Source organism: Symsagittifera roscoffensis, unplaced genomic scaffold (assembly GCF_963678635.1).
Source record: "Symsagittifera roscoffensis unplaced genomic scaffold, txSymRosc1.1 SCAFFOLD_474, whole genome shotgun sequence".
Classification (NCBI taxonomy): Eukaryota; Metazoa; Xenacoelomorpha; order Acoela; family Convolutidae; genus Symsagittifera; species Symsagittifera roscoffensis.
In genome coordinates, this window is record NW_026971254.1 from 17,555 (window position 1) to 37,616 (window position 20,062).

Genomic DNA, 20,062 nt, shown 5'->3' on the forward strand with positions numbered 1-20,062 from the left:
GAATCTTGGGGTTTTCGGATAGCTGGGGGGATTTGTAACAACTTTGTCATGTTTACACCGTCTTTTGCGTCAATGCCGAGGAATAGCTGCTGATTCCACTTGTCCCACTCTACCGGTGGTTCCGCTGAGGCTTTTTGCGAAAATGGTGTTATTCCCAGCGGGTTCTTTGGAACTGCTGGCTGCGCCATGTTATGCCCTCGACCGTTAGGTGAGGTATAATCTATGTTGGTTCTGTGTTAGTGAGAGCTACGCTGTGTGCTAGTTGAGAATTAAACGAATAAGAGAACAACTCAAATTCAACTCGCTATGTTTAAGTCTGGCTGACTGTGACATCGAATCAATTGAGAGACAGTGCCTTATAGGTACTAGTACATATGTGATTACGTATAAATAGGTACTTATTTAATCATCATTCTTCTATAGGTTAATTAATTTACTTTAAGTCTATAACATGTAAATCTTACCAACTGGTTATTCTAGCGCCTGAACTTAATTAATCATTACTGGATGTTTTGCTATAATATCCGTACGGATAACAACTGACTACTTTTGTTTTTTAAAAAGGAATAAAAAAAAAACTTTCAAAATGCTTTTTCAATTCTTACACCTTATGTTCAGTTTGTCAATTAAAAAAAACACGGAAGTACTGCATGAATCTTAAATAACTCGATAACGATATTTTGATGTCACCATAATGTAAGTTCCGTTTCAAAGCCTTTAGTATATTTGATAATGTTATTTGACAACCAAAATGACTTAGTGTTCGGCTTTAGAAAGTGATTTTTACGTGGTTCTTAAGGACAGAAAAGTTAACTGACGTTTTATAATCCACTGTTAGTTATAGACTTTGTAGAAATGTCCCGCGATGGAAAATCGAATTATGGAAAGTCAATTTAGATGGAAAACATGTTTCAAGAAAAAGGGAAAACCAGGAAATATGTACTCGAACAGCCACGGGAGGAATCTCAGGTTCCATTGGTGTTTTTATTAAGATTTTTCCATAGTTTCTATATTCTGATCTTTAGCAGCTCTTCCGCAAAACAGTGCTTTCAGGTACCGTTGGATCATCTTTGCGGGTTCTTGGAACGCGCGCAGCATCACAATCAATAAAACTGAGTTGATAAACCCGTACGCATGTTTCAATGCCATCAGAGCGGGACTGAGCACTGTAAAAGAGTGGTACTTTGTGTTCCACTGTTTCGTAGAGATCGCGAGGTCCTCGAAATATCTCCTTACATCTGATCCCCAGCTGTAGCAATAAAATTTAGACCAATTTTTTTCACGCTTTTATTCATACTTACGAACTAGATCATAGAATTTATTCACGGCATTTTCAAAAGATAAGACGAAAAAACATAATCTTCAACTTATTCCACCTTTTATAAAAATTGGTTAACTGACTTTTTGAGTAATTTTGAGAACATAGAAATGCGCCAAATTTTTCAACCAAAACAATTCACATGGCGCTTTTGCTACATTTGAAACCAGCGTTTCTCAGCGTTCTTTTATGTGATTGGTTGGGTAGATTATTTTAGTAGATTATGATTTAGTTTAACCTATATGTAGCAATCTACGCTATGTAGTTTAACGTATGTAGCAAAAACTTTATAGCTTTTGATATTTTTTTTTGCATATTTTCAAGTTTTGTAAGGCTTAGATTTAGAAAAAAAATGGGCTTTTTCTGTTTTACTTTTATTTTTGTTTAATTTATTTTGCCTCGAGATTCTTCTGGCAGCCTTTTTCGGTAACTAGAGCTGAGGAAGTGTCAAGAATTACTTAATGTACAAATATACCCCTGGATAGATTTAAATACTACCAAGTTCTACTAGAGTTTTAAGTTAAAATGAGCATTTGAGCATTGTGTCTAACGGAAATGCCTTAGTAATGATTGTGAGTCTTGAAGCCCGATTTTTTTTTCATTTCGCTTTTTTATTGTTTTTTTTATCAAGTCACTGAAAAAAAAACTTTGTTTTAGATTTTCACAAACAGTTTATGAGTTGGTCTATCACTGTGAGTCGTTTGACTCCATATCGTAAAGTAGATAAGAATCAAAAATGAGATGTGGCAGAACACAGCAAATCCATGACAAGTACAGGAATCCGAAAGCCTTCGTAAGTTTCCTGTTGGCTGTAGTCTGGCGAACATTTCGAAGGGTTTGAATGATATTGAAGTAGAAAAACCCAGCCAAAATTCCAGCTGCTATGAAAAATGCGAACTCAATTATTCGTTTAGAATATACGTTCCATTGCAACCAGCATTCATCGCAGACTGTATCGTACGTATTGTCCTTCAAAATTTGTCAAAATTGGAAGAAAACACTTTTGTCGGTAATTTGACAGGTTTAATTTAACTTGGCAGGTTTAAAATGACTTCCGACCCACTGTTCGAACGTTAATGTTTTTCATTTGTTTTTTTTTAGGTTCAGATTTCCCGGAAATCATTAAGTTTATTTGAATTTCTGTAACTTTATTCATTTTTATCGGAAAGCCTCCGGTGTCTCACAACTATGTTTGGCTTTTTTCAATTTTCCTTGTTCGACTATCCGAGATATTTTGAATTTGAATCTACCCTACTATAACATTTGTTCTAAATTTATCTAAAGTTCCTGCAAATTTTCAAATTGATTGGTTTCATAAAGACTACTTTCTGTTTTTCTAAGGTTATGATCTGTATTGTTGATGTTGTCAAGAGTTTCGCCATTTATATACGCATAGGTTGTTTGAAGAAACAATTTTGTGTGTTAAGAAACTTGCAGTTTCAAGCAGCTAACTAGAATTAAAACCTCCAATTCACCTTGAACAGCAGAATGTTTCCAGGTAGTCGTAGTGACGAGTTGGGACTTCCATCGTTCTACTTTTTTGGTTTCAAGTCCAACTTTTGACAAATTTTACAAATCGCATGTTCAAAATGTAGTCTCCCACAACACAAGAGGGTACAATGACTGCACATAAAGATATCAAGGAATAGTAGATGATCTTGTTTTTTCTCGATAGAATTTGTTTCACTGAATGAGGTTTGCAAACAATCACCCATCGCTCAAAGCTCATTCCGACCATGAGGAAGCATTGACAGTAAAAAGGAAACACTTCCATCGTCTCATTGAAATATTTGAAGTAGTTTTCCAGAAGTCGTTCTTCGTTGCTCCAATCGGAAACAGGTAAAAGCTTCTGCACCAGTGCAGTGTCACAAAAAGTTGAGTATGGGTTGCTGAAGGGGTTTGCTTCCGCTGTTTTTATTTGATTCAACAAGTATTGAACCATTAGATCTTGTTAATTTTCCCCCGTCCCTTTTGCATGGGGGGATTCGCTACAAGGTTCAAAAATTCCGTAATGCGACAAAGCTCGCAATAAATAAAGACAACTGGCATTAAACGACAACTCGCAATATACTCAACACCGCAGTCGCTTAGCGAAGTTATAATTTAATTTTGATTGTGAAATTTTGAATATTTTTTTTGAAATGATTAGAAGGGCTGATCCCAGAGCTGTGTTGAAAACGTTGAAATTTGAAACTTGAATTTATTTAGGTGAAAACGCGTAAAACCATATCTAACTCCATTTTCATTTCAATAGCACCAACCACATAAAAAAAAGCTGTTAAGTTTGTCGAGGTATGCCCGGAAAAACTTTTACATAAGTTGCGAAAAGATATTGACTAAGAGTGATATAAAAAAGCCCAAAAGTAAACTATTGCCTTTGACAAAATTACAATAAAAATTGTAGAGCCAATCCAATTGATATTGTGAAAATTACTTTATTTTATCCGGTATAAGTTGATTCGATCTGATCAAAATTAAAACATTTTAATGAAATATTCCGCCAAGGTTGCTGCATAGTAAAACTACAAGACGGTAAGGAAGGCAGCGTTTTTAGAGAATTGGCACACGTTACCCTCCTGGTAACAAAAGATTCAAAATTAAAGGCGCTAATTGGGCTTTTCCCTATAAGATGCTAGAAAATTTCGCGAAAAGATTTTCTAAAATACAAATCGAACGCAGTGTCAATTTCACATATCTCCTTTCTCAGGAAAGTCGGATACATGATCAAGTTTTTGCCTTAAAAATTGTTTTGAAAACTTCGTTGCTGCATTGAATGATTTTGAGTGAGAGAAGCTTTCGATGTTGCACCATAGGATATGTCAACATGAAGTTAATGGTTCAGCATAGACGTTGTAATATTTGACTAAGGATGACTTCGAATACACTTTTCTTGCTCTAAATAACAGCCCGTTGATTTTCAACAAAATTTATATCAATTTGTGAATCTGATAGTCAAGTTTCAGTTTATTTTCGATCTCATTTTCAAGAAATTAAAAGACAGTTACTTTTTCGAAAGTGGAATTGCCGATCAGAAAACTATCGTTGCCACAAGCTCGATAAAACTTCATCATCTAATTTTTTTGACTCAATATTTAGCGATTTGTTGTCAGTGCACAAATTGGATATTTTGCTTACTTAAGCTTGAACGTCAAAGAGTTTGAAATTTTGTTGGCATCCACTAATGATGTATCATTGCTCCAAAATAATGTTTCCCTCATTGCATGAGATAAGTCGTTGATGTAAATTAAAAAAAAAAGAGAAAAAGACCTGAAACCGATCCTTGAGCAACGCTTTTGTTAAACTCTTATATTTCTGAATTTGTCTCAGCTGAATACACATACTGTTGTCTATTTGATAGATAATTTTCCTTTAAGCCGGAAGTTGTACCCGGAGAACCATATTGTTTCATTTTTTCAATCAAAAGATGCGGTCAAGTGTATCAAACGCTTTCTTGAAATCAATGAAACAAGAAAAGTCCAATCGTTTTTGTGAGCCCACTTCCAAATGATTATGATACTAAGTTGGTTATGGTTACAATTGCATGAATACAGATTCGATTATTTCTGAAACCGAAACCAATTTCATGTATAATTTTGTTTTTTGAGGCGAATCAAAGTATTTGTAAAAACCTTTCCAATTGCAGTTATTAAACTTATTGGTCTATATTTACCTGGAGCGTTCTTCACGCAATCTTCAACCAGCTGGAAAATTTTTGAAAATTTTAATAAGTCGGGAAAAACTTCCTGCCTGTAGCACTAATAAGAAAATCCAATTTATCAGCTGAGACTGTTGCAGCTATTTTGAGCATTTGATTGGAGATCCCATCCTGACCACAGATTTTTTTGTTCAGATCTTCAATGGTTTGGATTACTTCATTTTTTATCAGCATGGGAGTGAAAAGAAAGAGTTGCTGTTCGCTCTGATTTTGGATTGAAAGTCTGATTCTCAATACTTTCAGTGAGTTTCTCGACTACAGTCGCGAAGTACTGATTGAAAGCGTTCACGTCGTAGGGAAATTTATGTAGTTTATTTCAAAGGCAAAATGATTAATGTCCTTGAATATTGCCGTTGACTTAGACTTAATTTCAATGATCAAATCAAAAAGTATACTTTAACTGAGACGCGTTCTTTGATTACTGTCTTTCTAGCTGCCTTAATTGTTGTGTTTTTCAATGTTTGGATGCTCTACCTAGCTTTTATGCAATCTGTTTTGCTTTTTCTTTAGGTTTTTGTTTTTGGTGGGTATCCAAGATTTTTTCCTTAATTTGTTTTTCAGAGGTTTAATAGGACAAAAAATCAAACTGATTCAGATAATTTTACATAGAAATTTTACATAGTTAAAAAAACCTTCAAGTTCAGATCGTTCGAGCAATTTATTCTGTTGTCCAAGCTAAAGAGAAATTTCAACATATCATCGTCATTGTTTAAACGACTATAAGCTTTTCGCAAAAACTGATTAGATTATGATTTCGTACATAAGTCTAAATTATTTGTAGTATCCAAAGCAGAACGGTCTTTTTTACTACGGGTAATTATTTTTACAATTAGGTCCATACTCGACAACAAATAATCCATGCGAGAACTTGACGTTGAGCTAACCCTTATAGGTGAATAATTACTAATCAGTAAATCAAATGATTCCAAAACATTTTGTCTTCGACAATTTGTCTAACATGTTTTGAGACAATATCAAGATTGAAATCACTAAACAAAATCAGTGCACCTTCTAGTCTCTTTAATTCGAATAGGATAGTTCCTAACTCCAAAAAGTCAAAAAAGGCATCGAGGCCGATAAGTTTTACATTCATTTTGATTCTCTAAATTAGTTTTCTATATTTTCAAAACAAGATGTTCTATATTTCAATCAATTCCTAACATAAAAAACTACACTGCCTCCCCTTGACTTTTCCCTATTACAGCATAAAATATTATCATAGACATCAGGGTGGTGAATATTTGTTTGATCAATAGAACTCAACGGTTTCACAAAGTCCTTCAACACCTGGTTTGCTAATAATTTAAAAGTTCACTACTTTCGTTATGTTAATTGTCTGAGACAGAAGTAACACATATCAGGCTGTTTCCAATGCATTGTTAATGCGAGACGGCCAAACCGTTGGTTACTACATTTGAGTAATCAAGGTTCATTTCATTTGTGTTCGGTTACGAACACAGCCAAATGTTATTGAGAAAATAAAATGTAAAAAATCAATATTTTTGGTTTATGGAAAAATGCTAGTTATACAATTTCCATATATGAAAAAAATAATAATCATAGACCTTTCATGCAATTTTCTGTACGTATGGAATTGCATGGAAAGTGTATGACTAGCATTTTTCCATATATGGAAATTGTATGACTAGTATTTTTGGTCATCCCGGGAATGTTATTTATTTAAATTGCCAGTTGATCGTGATGGGTTCGTACGGATTGCACATTCAGAAATAAATTGGGTTCTTCTTGAAAACTGTCAAAAATGAGATTGCAAAAAGGCTCTCCGTGAGTATTTTAAACAAAACAAATTCTGATTTTAACGCCAAGACTGGTGAGTTTGCGATGTATCAATTTTTCATTTGCAGATTTTTTCGATGAACTATTGTTTTCGGGGAACAGAATTACACATTTTTTTTTTGTTTTAAACCAAATTACTTTGATTCATTTCATTATCAAAAACATTGCCTTCAGTTCCACTTTTAACACCTGTAGTTTTACTTCGCACCCTCAGGTTGTTTGAGAAATTGAACTTACGATAGTTCGCATTGTGTACTGCCGTTTAGAAACGGGATATTCTGTACGTTCATATATTTTCCGAACAGCATCATCTTTTTTGTTAATAACATTCGTAACCGATTTTGCATTAACCGGTTTGAATACATCCAACTTATTCTTTGTGAACACTTTAATTTGACAGTTCCTGCTGGTGTTGGCGAGATAGAACTAGTAGCATTTATTTGAATATCAATGTCCCATGATGTTAAACACTCTAAATGAAAGTTTTCCATTAAATTTTCTGCCCCAATTGATTTCTGCGATAATATATATCATGTTTTTGGCAAAATAATCAAATTCAGAACGATGGGAACGCTATTCCGAGTAGGTGGTTGCGGCTGATTCGCCTTGCGGTTAGCTGGTACAATTTTATTTTCAAAAAATTGAAAAATGAAGTTATATACTTCGATTGTCAGTTGCGACGAGTTGGGTTTGAGCAAAAAATGTGAAATACTAGGCAATCAGTGCTAGTGTAGCGCTCCTGTTGAACCACCCTTACCTCTAGAGAGTCCACATGTTTCGTCAAATCCCAAAAACCTGAAGCATATTGATCCAAACATTTCTCAAATTCGGAGATTTTAACATCTTTTCCGTCCATCTGCTTAACCAAAACATCCACCTTAAAACAAATTTACTAATAATGTCGCCCTGGTCCATTACTTTGCCCTGATGTTGACTCTTTAGGGTGTACTTTGGGGCAAAAGTAATTGGTAGTGTTTTAAAACAGTAAATCAACTGCTTTTTAGTAGTTAGAAATATAAATGTTAAATCCAACTGCTCTTTTTTGAGAATTGTTTGATGAAGGTTGAAGAAATGCGTTGAAAAAGAGATCGACTGATTTTTAGCTGCTCATCCTAACTGCTCATAGTGCTGATAGAGTCAAGAAGGACACTCTTCTGATAGTCAAAAGAAGCTCTGAATTGTTGATCGAAGCCAACGTTGATAAGAATCTAACATGACTTTATCTATTTAGTAAGTTTATCACAAGAATTAGGCTAATAAAACTGCACATAAAAGCACATTGGTAAATTTAATGCACTGATATCAGTTTTTCAAAAACTATGGAGAAAAAGCCAAAAATTTTTTAAAAATATATTAGGCTTAATTAGATAAAGGGATTCATCATTTTTGGGGGTGAGGTAAAGCCGACAAAACCCGATTTGGTTCCAATTTAAACGTGCGTTTTCTTTCAAAACATTTTGGATTGGCTCCAAGTGTGTCGCTAAGATATTAATGAAATCAATATATCGGTTGAATGAACACAAAAGCGACCGCATGTCGGCCATTTTTGCGGTTGTTTCCTTACGAGGCCAAACTGTGGGTTTAAAGATTGAAGTTATGAGGGTTTAAAGATTGCCATTTTGGCCATTTTGACCAATTTGGGACAATCAACGCGCGATATATTTCGCGCTATTAACGCGTAAGCGGAGATTTAATCCGTCTTATAAATCATTCCAAATTGGTTGAACGAAGCTTATTTGCCATAATTGATTTGTTACTAGGAGCGAAATTTATCACTTTGTACTTAATATGGCGTGTGGTTGGGTGTCTTTCACAAAAAATCTCAAATTAAAAAAAAAAATTTCTTTTTAGTTTTATTTTTTTCATGTTATCACTGCTTCATAGACTGCTGTATAAATTGAGGCATGTTATTTGTGTTTCTTAAATCAAATTGACTGGTGCTGCTAATGCGTCATAGTTGGCGTGCGTCACTTAAGAATTTTCGTAGTTTTACCCATTCAGTTTTTCCCAGTAGTTTACAGTTAATATTGCCAAAAAAGAAGTCTGGCTTAAGCCATGCAACCTCTCCATCTCACGACGAAGTATGCATGAAAACAAGAATTCTGTTTTTTAATAGAACATCTGTTTTTTCTGGAAAAAAATATTGAGTGAAAAAACTTTTGGCTTATAATATTACCATCAATATTAATGCCAATGCATTCAAAAAGTCTCCTAAATTTCTTTGAATTTTTCCTGTTTTTCTATTTCTTTTACAAGCAGAGCAGCCGTAGGAGGGTTTTGACCCGACATATAATTTATTTACTCTTGTTTTTATAGACTAATCACTTTATTTCTTCCAAAATTTCAAATCTTCATTTAAATGTAATTGTTTTTTCCTTTTTTTTTGTAATTTGCAAATTATTAATCTAGATTTGACTTTTCTCTTACTAAATGCACAGAAAACATCAGCTCTTTTTTTCTGTAACTCATTTAGAAAATCTTCCAAATAAAATGTTTTTTTTTCTGATTAGTGTACTTCCAACTTACTTAAATGGGCACTTAAAGATTCGAGAATGAAATGGCGTAGATTAAGTTTACACAATTTTCCTGAAGACCAAAAGTGGAAGCCAAACCTCATGACCGAATATTCAGGTCCATAGTTGGTGAATGACTAAAAAGATGGATCGCGCTTGGTCATAATCGTTAGATCATTTTTCAGACCACTGAAAGTGAGAGGGAACTTCGTTTTTGTGTTTTTTTTTGTTTCCCGCTCGATCAGCTAACAAAAAAATTAAAAAATGACCAGAATAGGCCAAGTGATATCTCATATTGAAACCCTTTCAGTCGTGAGTTTAACAGCCTCTTAACAATTCGGAAATGTTTTTTCAGTTTCCAAAAAAAACAGTTTGAAAATTTACTTTTTCAGTCTCATTTCCAGCGATTATAAGTTATAATCGCAGGAAATGGGACCAAAAAGAAATAATTTTCAAACTGGTTTTTTGACACTTAAAAAATGTTTCCGAAGTTTTGAAAAGTTGTTGAACTCACGACTAAAAGAGTTTCAATATGATATATTACTTGACCCATTCTGATATATTTTTTGTGTTACCTGATCGAGGGAAACAAAAAAACACGAAAACAAATTTCTCTCCCACTTTCAGTGGTCTAAAAAAAGGTCGGCAAAATTTGAAGTTTGCGAAATGTTTTTAAAAATGCGTCACCTCCCTCGAAAAAATCCTATAGCCGCCGACGAGTATAAGTCTTTTATTCTGCCTTAACGCTATTTTACTTGTTTTTAAGTAGTTCTCGTTTTTGCAGTTTCCACCTAATTCAGTCAGACTTTAAAGAAAAATTTATAGTAAATTCAGCAAGAAATTCGAAAAACTTGTCTTTGTTTATCAAATAAATATGGTCGGTTCATTCAGTTGTACTTGCACAGCAACCGGTCCTCCTTGTTATCTTTTGGAATCAAGTTTCTATGAAGAAGAGACTTGGGTTCTTTATGCACTAAAAGCCGAAAATTTAAAATGCTCCACATCTATTCAATCAAATTTCAGCAATATAGTCAAGCATTTCAATTCCCCTATCCAACAAGTTTCTGATCTAGATAGAAGTTTTATATAGATAATCTACCTAACTGTCTGGGTTTTCTGTACAGAAACTATCAATTTCTCATCTATTATTAGAAATATATAACTCCTGGAAAGAGTAATCGGAAATCCGTTCACTGCTCAACCGCAACTAGATAAATATGAGTGTATACACAAAAGCCTTGCCCTCACTGGAGTTTCTTGGATAAAAATCAACAATTTTTGTGTTTTTGTCAGTGTCTAATAAAATGAAAATCAATCGGTTCTAATCAAATAAAAAGGGATTATATTTGGTATTTGATGATAAGCAATAAAATTTTTTGCTAATCAATTATAAATGATTAGTTTTCACTTTTACAGATAAAGGTAATGAAACCTCAATTTAATTGATTTCTCCATTTTTTTGAGATACTTAATTTCAATGCGTATTAAGTCTTTTTCACGTTTTAAACTAAAATTGGTTACTTGTTCGTTTTCAACTTTTTTCTGCGCAACTTTGATTTTTGTTTCTATGTTTTTCACGTTCTTACTTTTGTTCTCTCAAGAATTGGTTCAAACTATTCACTTGGGGGCCTGTTTTTCGGGGGCCGCGTGCCGAGAAAATGCAATGTTTTCGGCCAAACTTTTTCCAAAAATGGTATTTCTGCTCGTCTTATCAAAAAATTACCCAAAACTTTGCCCACCTACTCTTTGACCAGAACCAAAGGTGGTTCAAGAGGTCAAGTGGGGTTGTTTCAGGTGTTGGGGGGGGGCAGAAAACTGGGTGGGGGTTTCAAGGGAGCAAAGAGGGGAAGTTAACGAAGTCATTTTGCAATTTGAGAAAACTTAGATTCAAAAATCGGATAAACCTTACACTCGCTTGTCAAAATTTTCGTGTTACTCAATTAATGAACGCAGAAATTCTCGCAAATTTATGCACGAGGCAAAGAAAAAAATGATTTTGAATGGATTTTTGTTCGTTTTAAATTTGCTAAAAACAATGCATTATCAAATTTTTGTTCAATTTGGTTGCCTGAGTGCCTTGATTTCCTTTCACTCTTTTTGTCACTATAATTGATTTCTTTTCACTTTTCTTAGATGCAGGTAGCAATACTGCAAATTAACACCCGTTATAAACAGTGTTACTTTGCATTAGATTGCTAAAATTTTCGGATCATGTGGCCTAGCGGTTAGCACAAGTGTCTAGCAAACTGTCTAGCCCCATCAGGAGATTTTTTTCTAGCGAGAAATAGCCTAGATTTAGCTTATTTTTTATAAGAAATAAGATGAGAAATAAAGAACTTTCAGAAAAACACTGCTTTATTTAAATATTTCGAAAGGGTTTTCTGGCCAGATATTCTTTTAAGAAGTTAAGTCTTTCTCGTCAGATTTAAGGAATGTGATTGGTACGGGTTAACAGCATATAAAACGTGTGCTACCAGTAGTTAGACATGTAAGTAATCAGACATTATTGATTTCTTTTTCAAATCTGATTGGCTGAAAAAGGATATATCACGTGTAACTTTGAAGTTTTCATTCATAAAATACTGATTGCAAAGTTACTTTTTCCGACCTGAAAATTTTCAAATTCAGTTGCAATTTGAAAAAAAATTGAACTTTGTTTCAAATTGCAACTGAATTTGAAAATTTTCAGGTCGGAAAAAGTAACTTTGTAATCAGTATTTTTTGAAGGAAAACTTCAAAGTTACACGTGATCACCTGATATACCCTTCCTTTTTCAGCCAATCAGATTTGAAAAAAATCAAAACTGTCTAATTACTCACATGTCTAGTTACTGGTAGCATGCTGTTTTTTTTTTGCTAAGATGTACCGATCAAATTCCTTAATTCTGACGAGAAACACTCAATTTCTTAAAAGAATATCTGGCCAGAAATTCTTTTTGAAACTTTTAAACAAAGCAGGGATTTTCTTAAATTTCTTTATTTCTCACTTTATAAGTTATGGAAAATAAAATTGCTTGAAAACATTTAGCGTATAAGTATGGTGGTTTTGTTTGCAAAAATAGGTGGAGATATAGAAAATGCAATTTTTGTTTGCGTACTGACTGTTTTGCTCAGGCGGTTGTCTACTTACTGCTACGCAACCGTTGCTCACATTTTTTTTGATAAAATGTTGAAAATGTCAACAGGTTAATCAATGTTGAGTTTTACAAATTATAAAAGTTTTGAGATTTGCTTTTTGGGACCCGAGTTCTGATTTTTGGGACGTTTAGTGCACAAGACCCGAGATTTGAACTGAGAGCTATTGATTTGTAAATCACAAGTTTATATAATTGCTCGCAGCCTTAAAATTAGTTTAAAGGAGATCTTCAGCCTTTAAAAAAAATTAAATAAAATTTCAGCCAAAAATGAACATTTTGAAATATCTCTTATCTAATGAGCTTCTGGATGATGAATGGCTTCCATTGAAGCTGAGGATCTCTTCAACTATTCCCCCAGCCTTTTGCAAATCGCTTCTAGGTGCCAAAGAGGGGTTACTAGGCCCTCAAGTTTGGTAGAATTTTAAAATCGTATATCAGCATTTCATTAAAACTCGATCCAAAAAAATTGCAATTAAAATGCCAAATTATGTTTTAAATATTTCATATCTGTAGTCGAATTCAAATGTCCATCTTCTAAGTTCTTGTCAATTTACTAGTAAGAACTAAGTTATTGTAAGATTTTACAAAATAAAGTTTTTTAGCCTCTTACAAGAGACGGTTTTTATAGTTTTGAAGATGCAAAATAAACTTTTAGAAAATAATTTTACAAAATAATTTTTTACAGCTTCTTACAAGAGACGGTCTTTGTAGTCTTCTGGAAACGCTAAGAAAATATATTTGGTTGACCTATAAAAAAGATAGACAAAATTTTCGAAAAATTTTTGAAATCCTTACGCCCCTGGTAAAAATCTGACAGGACCATTTTTTTTCCTGTCAGAACTCTTCAAGAAATCAAAAATTTTTAAAGGGTTTTTACAAGATAAGCGTTGGGGATCGACTAATGACATCGTGTAATTTCATCTCTAACTTATTTTTTCGAAGTCCATGAAATTCCATGCTGCCTAATGTAATTCTGATTTTTAAGGCAAACCTACTCAATTCATGTCATTTAATCATGTATTTATAGCGATCCACTTTACCACATATTCTTGAGCGAAACACATGTTAGCGAGGTCAGTTCTTGCTTGATAGAAATAGAAAAACAAGCCAGAGAGACCAGAGAAGAGAAAGTCATAGGCGCTCTGGAAACCAACCAGATAGAACTGCATGGCCTGGAGCTCCCCAATCATGTATATGGATAGAAGGCAGTAAAGATTCAGCAGAATTGTCATGAATGCCACTAACACCTGAAAACTGCCAACAATTGAATAGAAAACTCAAATAGTTTTTCAAGAACTTCATCGCCAGTCTTGCGTTGGTTGGAACCAAATTCATGAGCCAAAAAAAAGCATTCTAAACATGCGCTTTGTAAAATCTTCCATTTTATACCCAGAATTTGGAACTTTTTATTAATCCTAAACAAAATACCACCAAAAATTTTGAAAATTATTTGTGAAGGAAACAAATTATTTGAATTCCTATAGAAAAATTAAATGTTATTTGGTAAGTTTATGCTTTGTAAACCGAATCCAGTTCCGATAGAGAGCAACCAAACACGGAAAGAGTGAACTAACTGGTTATACATACTTAATAGCACCTATGTGCTGTTTCACACACACTCAAACCAAATAATATAAAAGCCACTCAAGTCCTGCTCGTTTTTATAGGGTGTGGGGGGGATTTCGATGAGTATGTTTACCTCAGGCAAGTCAGTGAGTATCATGTAGAACCCTACATCTTGTTTGTTTTGCTCGTTGAACGGCGGAAAAGTAGGGAAAGCCATCACTCCCCCTCCATGTTCCATGTGCCATCTCAATCTCCAGTCTGAGGTCGTAGTCAAGGGGTTAGTCGTGGTTGGTGAGCCGGTATAGATGAAGTTGTCGACAGCAGCTGTAGTTGACGCAGAATAGAAATCGTACGTAGTCATCGGCGGTGGAATCATTTTTTCTATCTGATCCTTATATTTTTCTTTCCTTTAAAGATAAATTTATCGTATTGATCCAATTAAAAAGTAAAAAAAACTTGCGCTAGAGCAGAGATGAAAAAAAAACAATTGAAACACTTGATTTTTAAAGAGGCATATTCAAATATGAAACATTCAATCGGAGGCCCGAAGTCGAAAAAAATGCCACTGAAACTTAGATTTCAGCTATAATGAAATCAATTTTACAATATTTTTCTCATTTTCAAAATTAATTGATTGCATTTGAAACTAAATGGTTAAGAACTGCGCTCTACAACTCAGAATGATAACATAGCCGATATGACGATTGTATTGCTTCTCAGGCAGACCTGCAAGAGAATTCTTTAAGCAATTAATTTCATATTGTATCAACTACTTCTGAAAATAATAAAAAAACTAAGCAGCCTTCAAAACAATTTCTTAAAAAGTTTGATTGTGCAATGCCATGATTGTGCTATTTTGTCATCGCGAAACGGTAGCGTTAAAAATTGGGCACAAAAATACAACGTTTTTGTTCTTCTTTTGTTTTTTCTGCCATATCGAAAACCTAAAAAACACTCATTGAGTGTTGCTCTCAGGAGTCGGTTGAAAGGTGCTTAACGAGTTATTGCTTGAAGGATTTATCTTAGCGAACTTTGAAAAAGGAGTTGAACAAGTGTCATATATCAATTATATTGGTATAAAAAAAAGTCAAATATTTTATGAATCAATCACCTATAATTTTTATGATATTTCATCATAAATTAGCACAATTTTTTATCACAATCAGAATAAAACAATTGCTAGTACGCTTTCAGATATAGCTCAATTTATTAGCAAACTTGAAATTTTTTTGCATAAATTTTTCATCAATCAACTCAATATCGCATAAATAACAATAGATAAAAAAGTAACTCAAAAGTCAAATCGATCCCGTGCCGCTACCAGAGATCGTTTCTTTCAACCTTTTTTTTTCCATTTTTCCACAATTACAATATCAAAAACCAATTACAATATCGATTCGGGAAAATTTAGTTTTTTTCCTTTTTCAGATGGTTGGCTTGGGTTTTTTGACCTGTATGATTGAATTGTTTTAGAGCTCATGAATTTATGTTCAAAAATACTCGGAGACCTTGGGTCAACTTTTTGAAAATTTTTTATTGCCGATCGAATCATGACTGAAAAGGCTTGTTCGATATGATGTATCACTCGACCCATACCGATTGGTACTGGTACTTGATTTACTGTGGAAAGCAAACAGGAAAAACTAAAACACACCAGGGGATAAAACGTTTTTCCCTACACTGAGTTCATAGGTTAAGCTCCTTTTCATTGGTTGAGCCATCTGGACCAAAAATTAACTTTTTAGCTTAACAAACTTAGGGCTACAAAAACTATTGCACTTATTTACGGTTTCTGGCAGCCACTGAAGATAGCAAAATGGTACCAATTCTGTTTCAAAAAAGTATTGAAATTCACCCAGCACAGTTAGTCCTTCAGTTTCTTCCATATTTAGTGCATTTTGATTGAATTCAAAAATTTTTGTGCCCCGCATCACTAGAAGGTTTTTGTCACAAGGTTTTGCTTATTTTAAACAAAAATTTTGTAATAACAGTGTCCGTAAATATGACAAGTATTCACCTCTTGCTGGTTTGAATATACGTCTAGAAAAAGTCTGAGCACACTCCTGAACTTTTGGACTCTTTTTGTTTTTGTAGAACAGGCTAAGCTACAAATAGTTTAACAAAGCAGAAAAGTTCATGTGCTAAAACAAAATTTTGTGTAAGCAGGAGACTTTTAAACTGTCTCATTCATATCTCACTATAAATATCTTTTAATTAAAAAGAAAAAAAGCGTAAGGAACGCTACAAATTCAAGTTTTTTTCAAAACTTTTCAAAAAACAAAACACAGAAAAGCGAAACACAGTGCCTGAAACTTTGAGTTTGTAAATAATTTTCTAATTATTATGCACATAAAAAACGAATATTTGTAAACTTTCTCATTTTTAAATTTCCTACTTCTAAAAGCAATTTCTTACTTTTAAAAACAATTACCAGATGAATTGGTTTTACATTGGTAATACATAAAGTGCCGTTTGAAAAGCTGTTATAGTGCTCGAACATGAAGATAACTCCTGAGCATTTCTGATAATAGTGAGCCTCAGTAAACCATCGTGTGAGCGTTCAATTGTCATAACTAAAAACATTTTCCAATTGAGCCTTAATTCCGATAACAAATTTTTCAGATGAGCTTTTATTTGTGTACCCAATTTTCGAAATAATAAGTATTGGTCTGACAAACAATTTTCGGAATAACTCAGTTACATGACAAAAGATTCCCTACCTTGAGATCTCAAACGAGAAGAACCCAATCGATAAGATACCATTCCAGAAGATTCCTTGTTCTAAAATCGCCCACGACAAAAGACACTCTAAATAAAAAAAAACAAAGAATTAAAGAATTGAAGTTAAAGGCTGTTAATCAGTAAGAGCAAAAACAAAGCATTGGTTGAAATCTTACAAACGACAAAACTTTTGTTGCAAATATTCCGAACAGAAATGACTTTGGTAATCACTTGGCCTTCAAATTGAAATTCAAACTTCAAAACAGCTTAAACTACATATGAACTTGTAAAAGGGTTTCCAATTAATCAAAACGAACTTTGCGAAAAATTGCTTGCTTTTTCAGATAACCCAAGTCAGTTTAAATTTGAAATTAAGTTTTTGCAAAATTCTAAAGCCTCGAAATTATTTTCATTAAGAATAGCTTGCCATTCTACAGGGTGTTTTTTTGAGGTTCGCAATAGCGCCAAAAAACAATATGCGTTCTGTATCTCGTTTTCCGCTATCGAAAAGACAAAGTTGCAAAAAAATCCGGTTTTTCGAAATGACAGTCATCTGTGGCAATGGTCGGCAGGGTTTTTTGGTTACTTCTGTGTAGAGTTCACGGTATCGCCAACGGGTGGCTAAAGGCAATTTGGTTACCTTGCCGTCCTGCACTAATTGCAAACTAGCTGCGATGATCTGGCTGTTTGCTGGATTTAGTTGATTCGTCCTGACACTAATAGTTCATAGATAACAATAGCTGATCTGCTTTAAACAGTAAGTTTATGGGCGTCAAATTTTGTAAAATACTTGCAAAAAGTTAATGTCTAATTGAAACAGTGTTAAATGGGTGCTATTTAATCCAGCAGTAAGTTATTTCTGTGGTTTGGTGACCAGTTTTTGCCATAATTTCCCACTAGTTTCTACTACATCAATTGTACCTCGCTTTTTCTTGTTGCATCTTATTAACATGCTTGCCACAGAAAACAATAAATTTATTTATATGCAAATTGTAAAAATATTTTTTTTGTTTTAGCACATGTTTGAGAGACGTAATGAGGTCATATGACATATCGTGAGTCGTCTCCTAAACCGCCTTTAGTGTGACGTGAACTTGTGTAGTTTGGAGATAAAATGAGATTTCCGGCTGCCTTTCAGTTCAAAATCCCATGACTAGCATTTCTTTCTCTCCACTCTAAAAACATGAGAAGGGGGTTACACTTGATCTTAAGCGCATCTAAGAAAGCACATGGAGCGAATGAGTGGTCGTAGTATTTTTGTATTTTTGGCCATCAAGCTGTTTTGCCGCAAATTTGAGTACATGAATGAAAAGAGTGGCTTCGAGAGACGATTGTACTATACCTTCTTGGTTTTCCGGCAATTAAGACGACAGCTGTTAAGACGACTATCGCTTTTGGTTGGAATTTAAGACGACGCTACACACAAATTCTTCAATTGTTTTTTTGAGAAAAATAATTTGCTTAAAATTGAACAGTTCAATTCACATGTTTTTGCTTATTAACCTAGTACCGCTTTTTAGTTTATTCATACTATTGCCAGTCTCTTTTCAAAGCAGTTTTCAAGGTAATTGCCCCTACTTTTACAGCTGCAAGAAAATGAGAAAATTCATAGAAATTTCTTGTGTCTTTTGATTTTCAATTTTCCCTCACATATCACGGTGATTGGCTTTTTTGTTTCAATCGCGCATCTAGTTGTTACTCTTATCAAGTCTGTTTTTGTTCCGACTTTTATAACGAAAGTAATGGAATGTTTGTGCTTGGGGTGGGTTTTTTTTCTTCAGACAAATTTCGACTTTTTAACTAGCCATTTTTGACAATTTTTTTTATATCATTCAAATAGTATGGTTGTACTGGGCTTGAATTTGAAAAAAATTTCTTCTGTGATCGTTTTTCGTAAAGTTATGGGGGTTTAAAGATTTATTCGTCTTACAAATCGTTCAAAATTGGTTAAAGGAAGATTATTTGCCGTAATTGATTTGTAGGAGCAAAATTTATGACTTTTCTTTATAAGGCGTGTGAAGGGATAATTGTCACAAAAAATCTCAAACTCGAAAAAAAATTAGTTTATCATTTTTTTTACAATTAATTTTTTCATGTTATCACTGCTTCATAGACCTTAGAAGGCAGTCGGAACATTCTGGGCTTTGCTCTGATACGAGCAGTCTTGTTTTTCTTCGGGTGCGTTTTTGGTTAAACACCCATAAAATTTGAAAAAGGAAGGAAAAATTTCAGAACAAAATTAGATCGATATTACCACGAAGGCAATATTACTACGAAAGCCTAAATGTTAAAACTTACGAAGGCTATACAGCTGGCTATACGGCTGGCAGTTGACTTATTGAGGTCTCAAACTGGCTATTTTGTTCTTTTTTGCAGTTTTTTCTACACAAATGTCAAACATAAAAGCCAAAACACGTTTTTAATTGTCATTTAATAAGCATTGTGGGCACATTTCTATGCTAATTCAATGCTCGGGATATTAGCCTAACAATTCTAACATACACCTAAAATTAGAAAAATGTTCAACTTTGCAATAAAATTTTTTCCCACCTGGGTCAATTTCTTGAATGGGGCTTCTCGGTTTCAATTAAATAGTTTTAATCCTAAGTTTTTGGATAATTACATTCTATGAAATACGATTTTACTGGGCATGCTTTGAGACTTTTTATTGATCAATAAGTAGAACTTGTTTCTGTTGGTTTCTAAGTTATGGGTAGAAAAGACTACCTGAGAAAACTAAATTATTTTTTATAGAGAATGGTTTAAAGGTGCGAATAAAGAAGTTTTACGTTTAATAAATGGTTACCGGTAGAAAATCCATTGCATTGGATCAAAAAATTCAAGTACTTTTTTGTTCTCCGCTTATTGACACACCTGAAAACGGGCCTTGTTGGCTTAATGGTGTTCTCCCAAACGATTCTAATTTGTATTTATCGTTTGGAATAACTAGATATCGTTTGGAAACAATTTATTATGATTAATATTAAGTAAAATCGATTCAGTTTTTTGGTTAAAAACTTAATTCTAAGTTTTAACATTTAGGGGGTATAACCTAAAAGACCCTTTTTTACTCCAGAGAACAAATTTGTCTTGGAATTGGTCATCTTAAGTTTTCAGGCACTCGGTACCAATATAAATTCTCCAAACTTCTTCTCATTAATGATTTTTTGATGGTTTTTGCCTGCACTGACAAAAAAAAATTTGGATCAATTAAATCAATTAAACTCGACGTTTGCTCCATCCGAACTAATTAAACAAGACCACTTTGCTTATTGAAAAAGATTTTTTATCAATTT

At 33.6% G+C, this 20,062-nt stretch overlaps 1 protein-coding gene across 1 annotated transcript; it reads right to left on the minus strand.

The window, feature by feature from the left end:
- Window positions 1-987: 987 nt before the first annotated feature.
- Window positions 988-14,493, minus strand: LOC134856277 (uncharacterized). Its single transcript, XM_063872626.1, has 6 exons — window positions 14,179-14,493; window positions 13,520-13,726; window positions 9,443-9,480; window positions 2,892-3,207; window positions 2,010-2,287; window positions 988-1,249 (listed from the first exon to the last, which is right to left on the minus strand). Exons 1-6 carry the CDS (start codon window positions 14,419-14,421, stop codon window positions 988-990), a joined length of 1,344 nt encoding a protein of 447 aa, XP_063728696.1. The 5' UTR covers window positions 14,422-14,493.
- Between the last annotated feature and the right edge of the window lie 5,569 nt (window positions 14,494-20,062).

What these genes read in the sequence shown, in the direction of transcription:
- LOC134856277 (XM_063872626.1), bottom strand. Translation starts at nt 14,421, where the DNA reads ATGATTCCACCGCCGATGACTACGTACGATTTCTATTCTGCGTCAACT. An exon ending in TACTCACTGACTTGCCTGAG is followed by an intron (nt 13,727 to 14,178) that starts GTAAACATACTC and finishes GGCAGTTTTCAG; the next exon opens with GTGTTAGTGGCATTCATGAC. An exon ending in ACATTTTGAACATGCGATTT is followed by an intron (nt 2,288 to 2,891) that starts GTAAAATTTGTC and finishes CAAATTTTGAAG; the next exon opens with GACAATACGTACGATACAGT.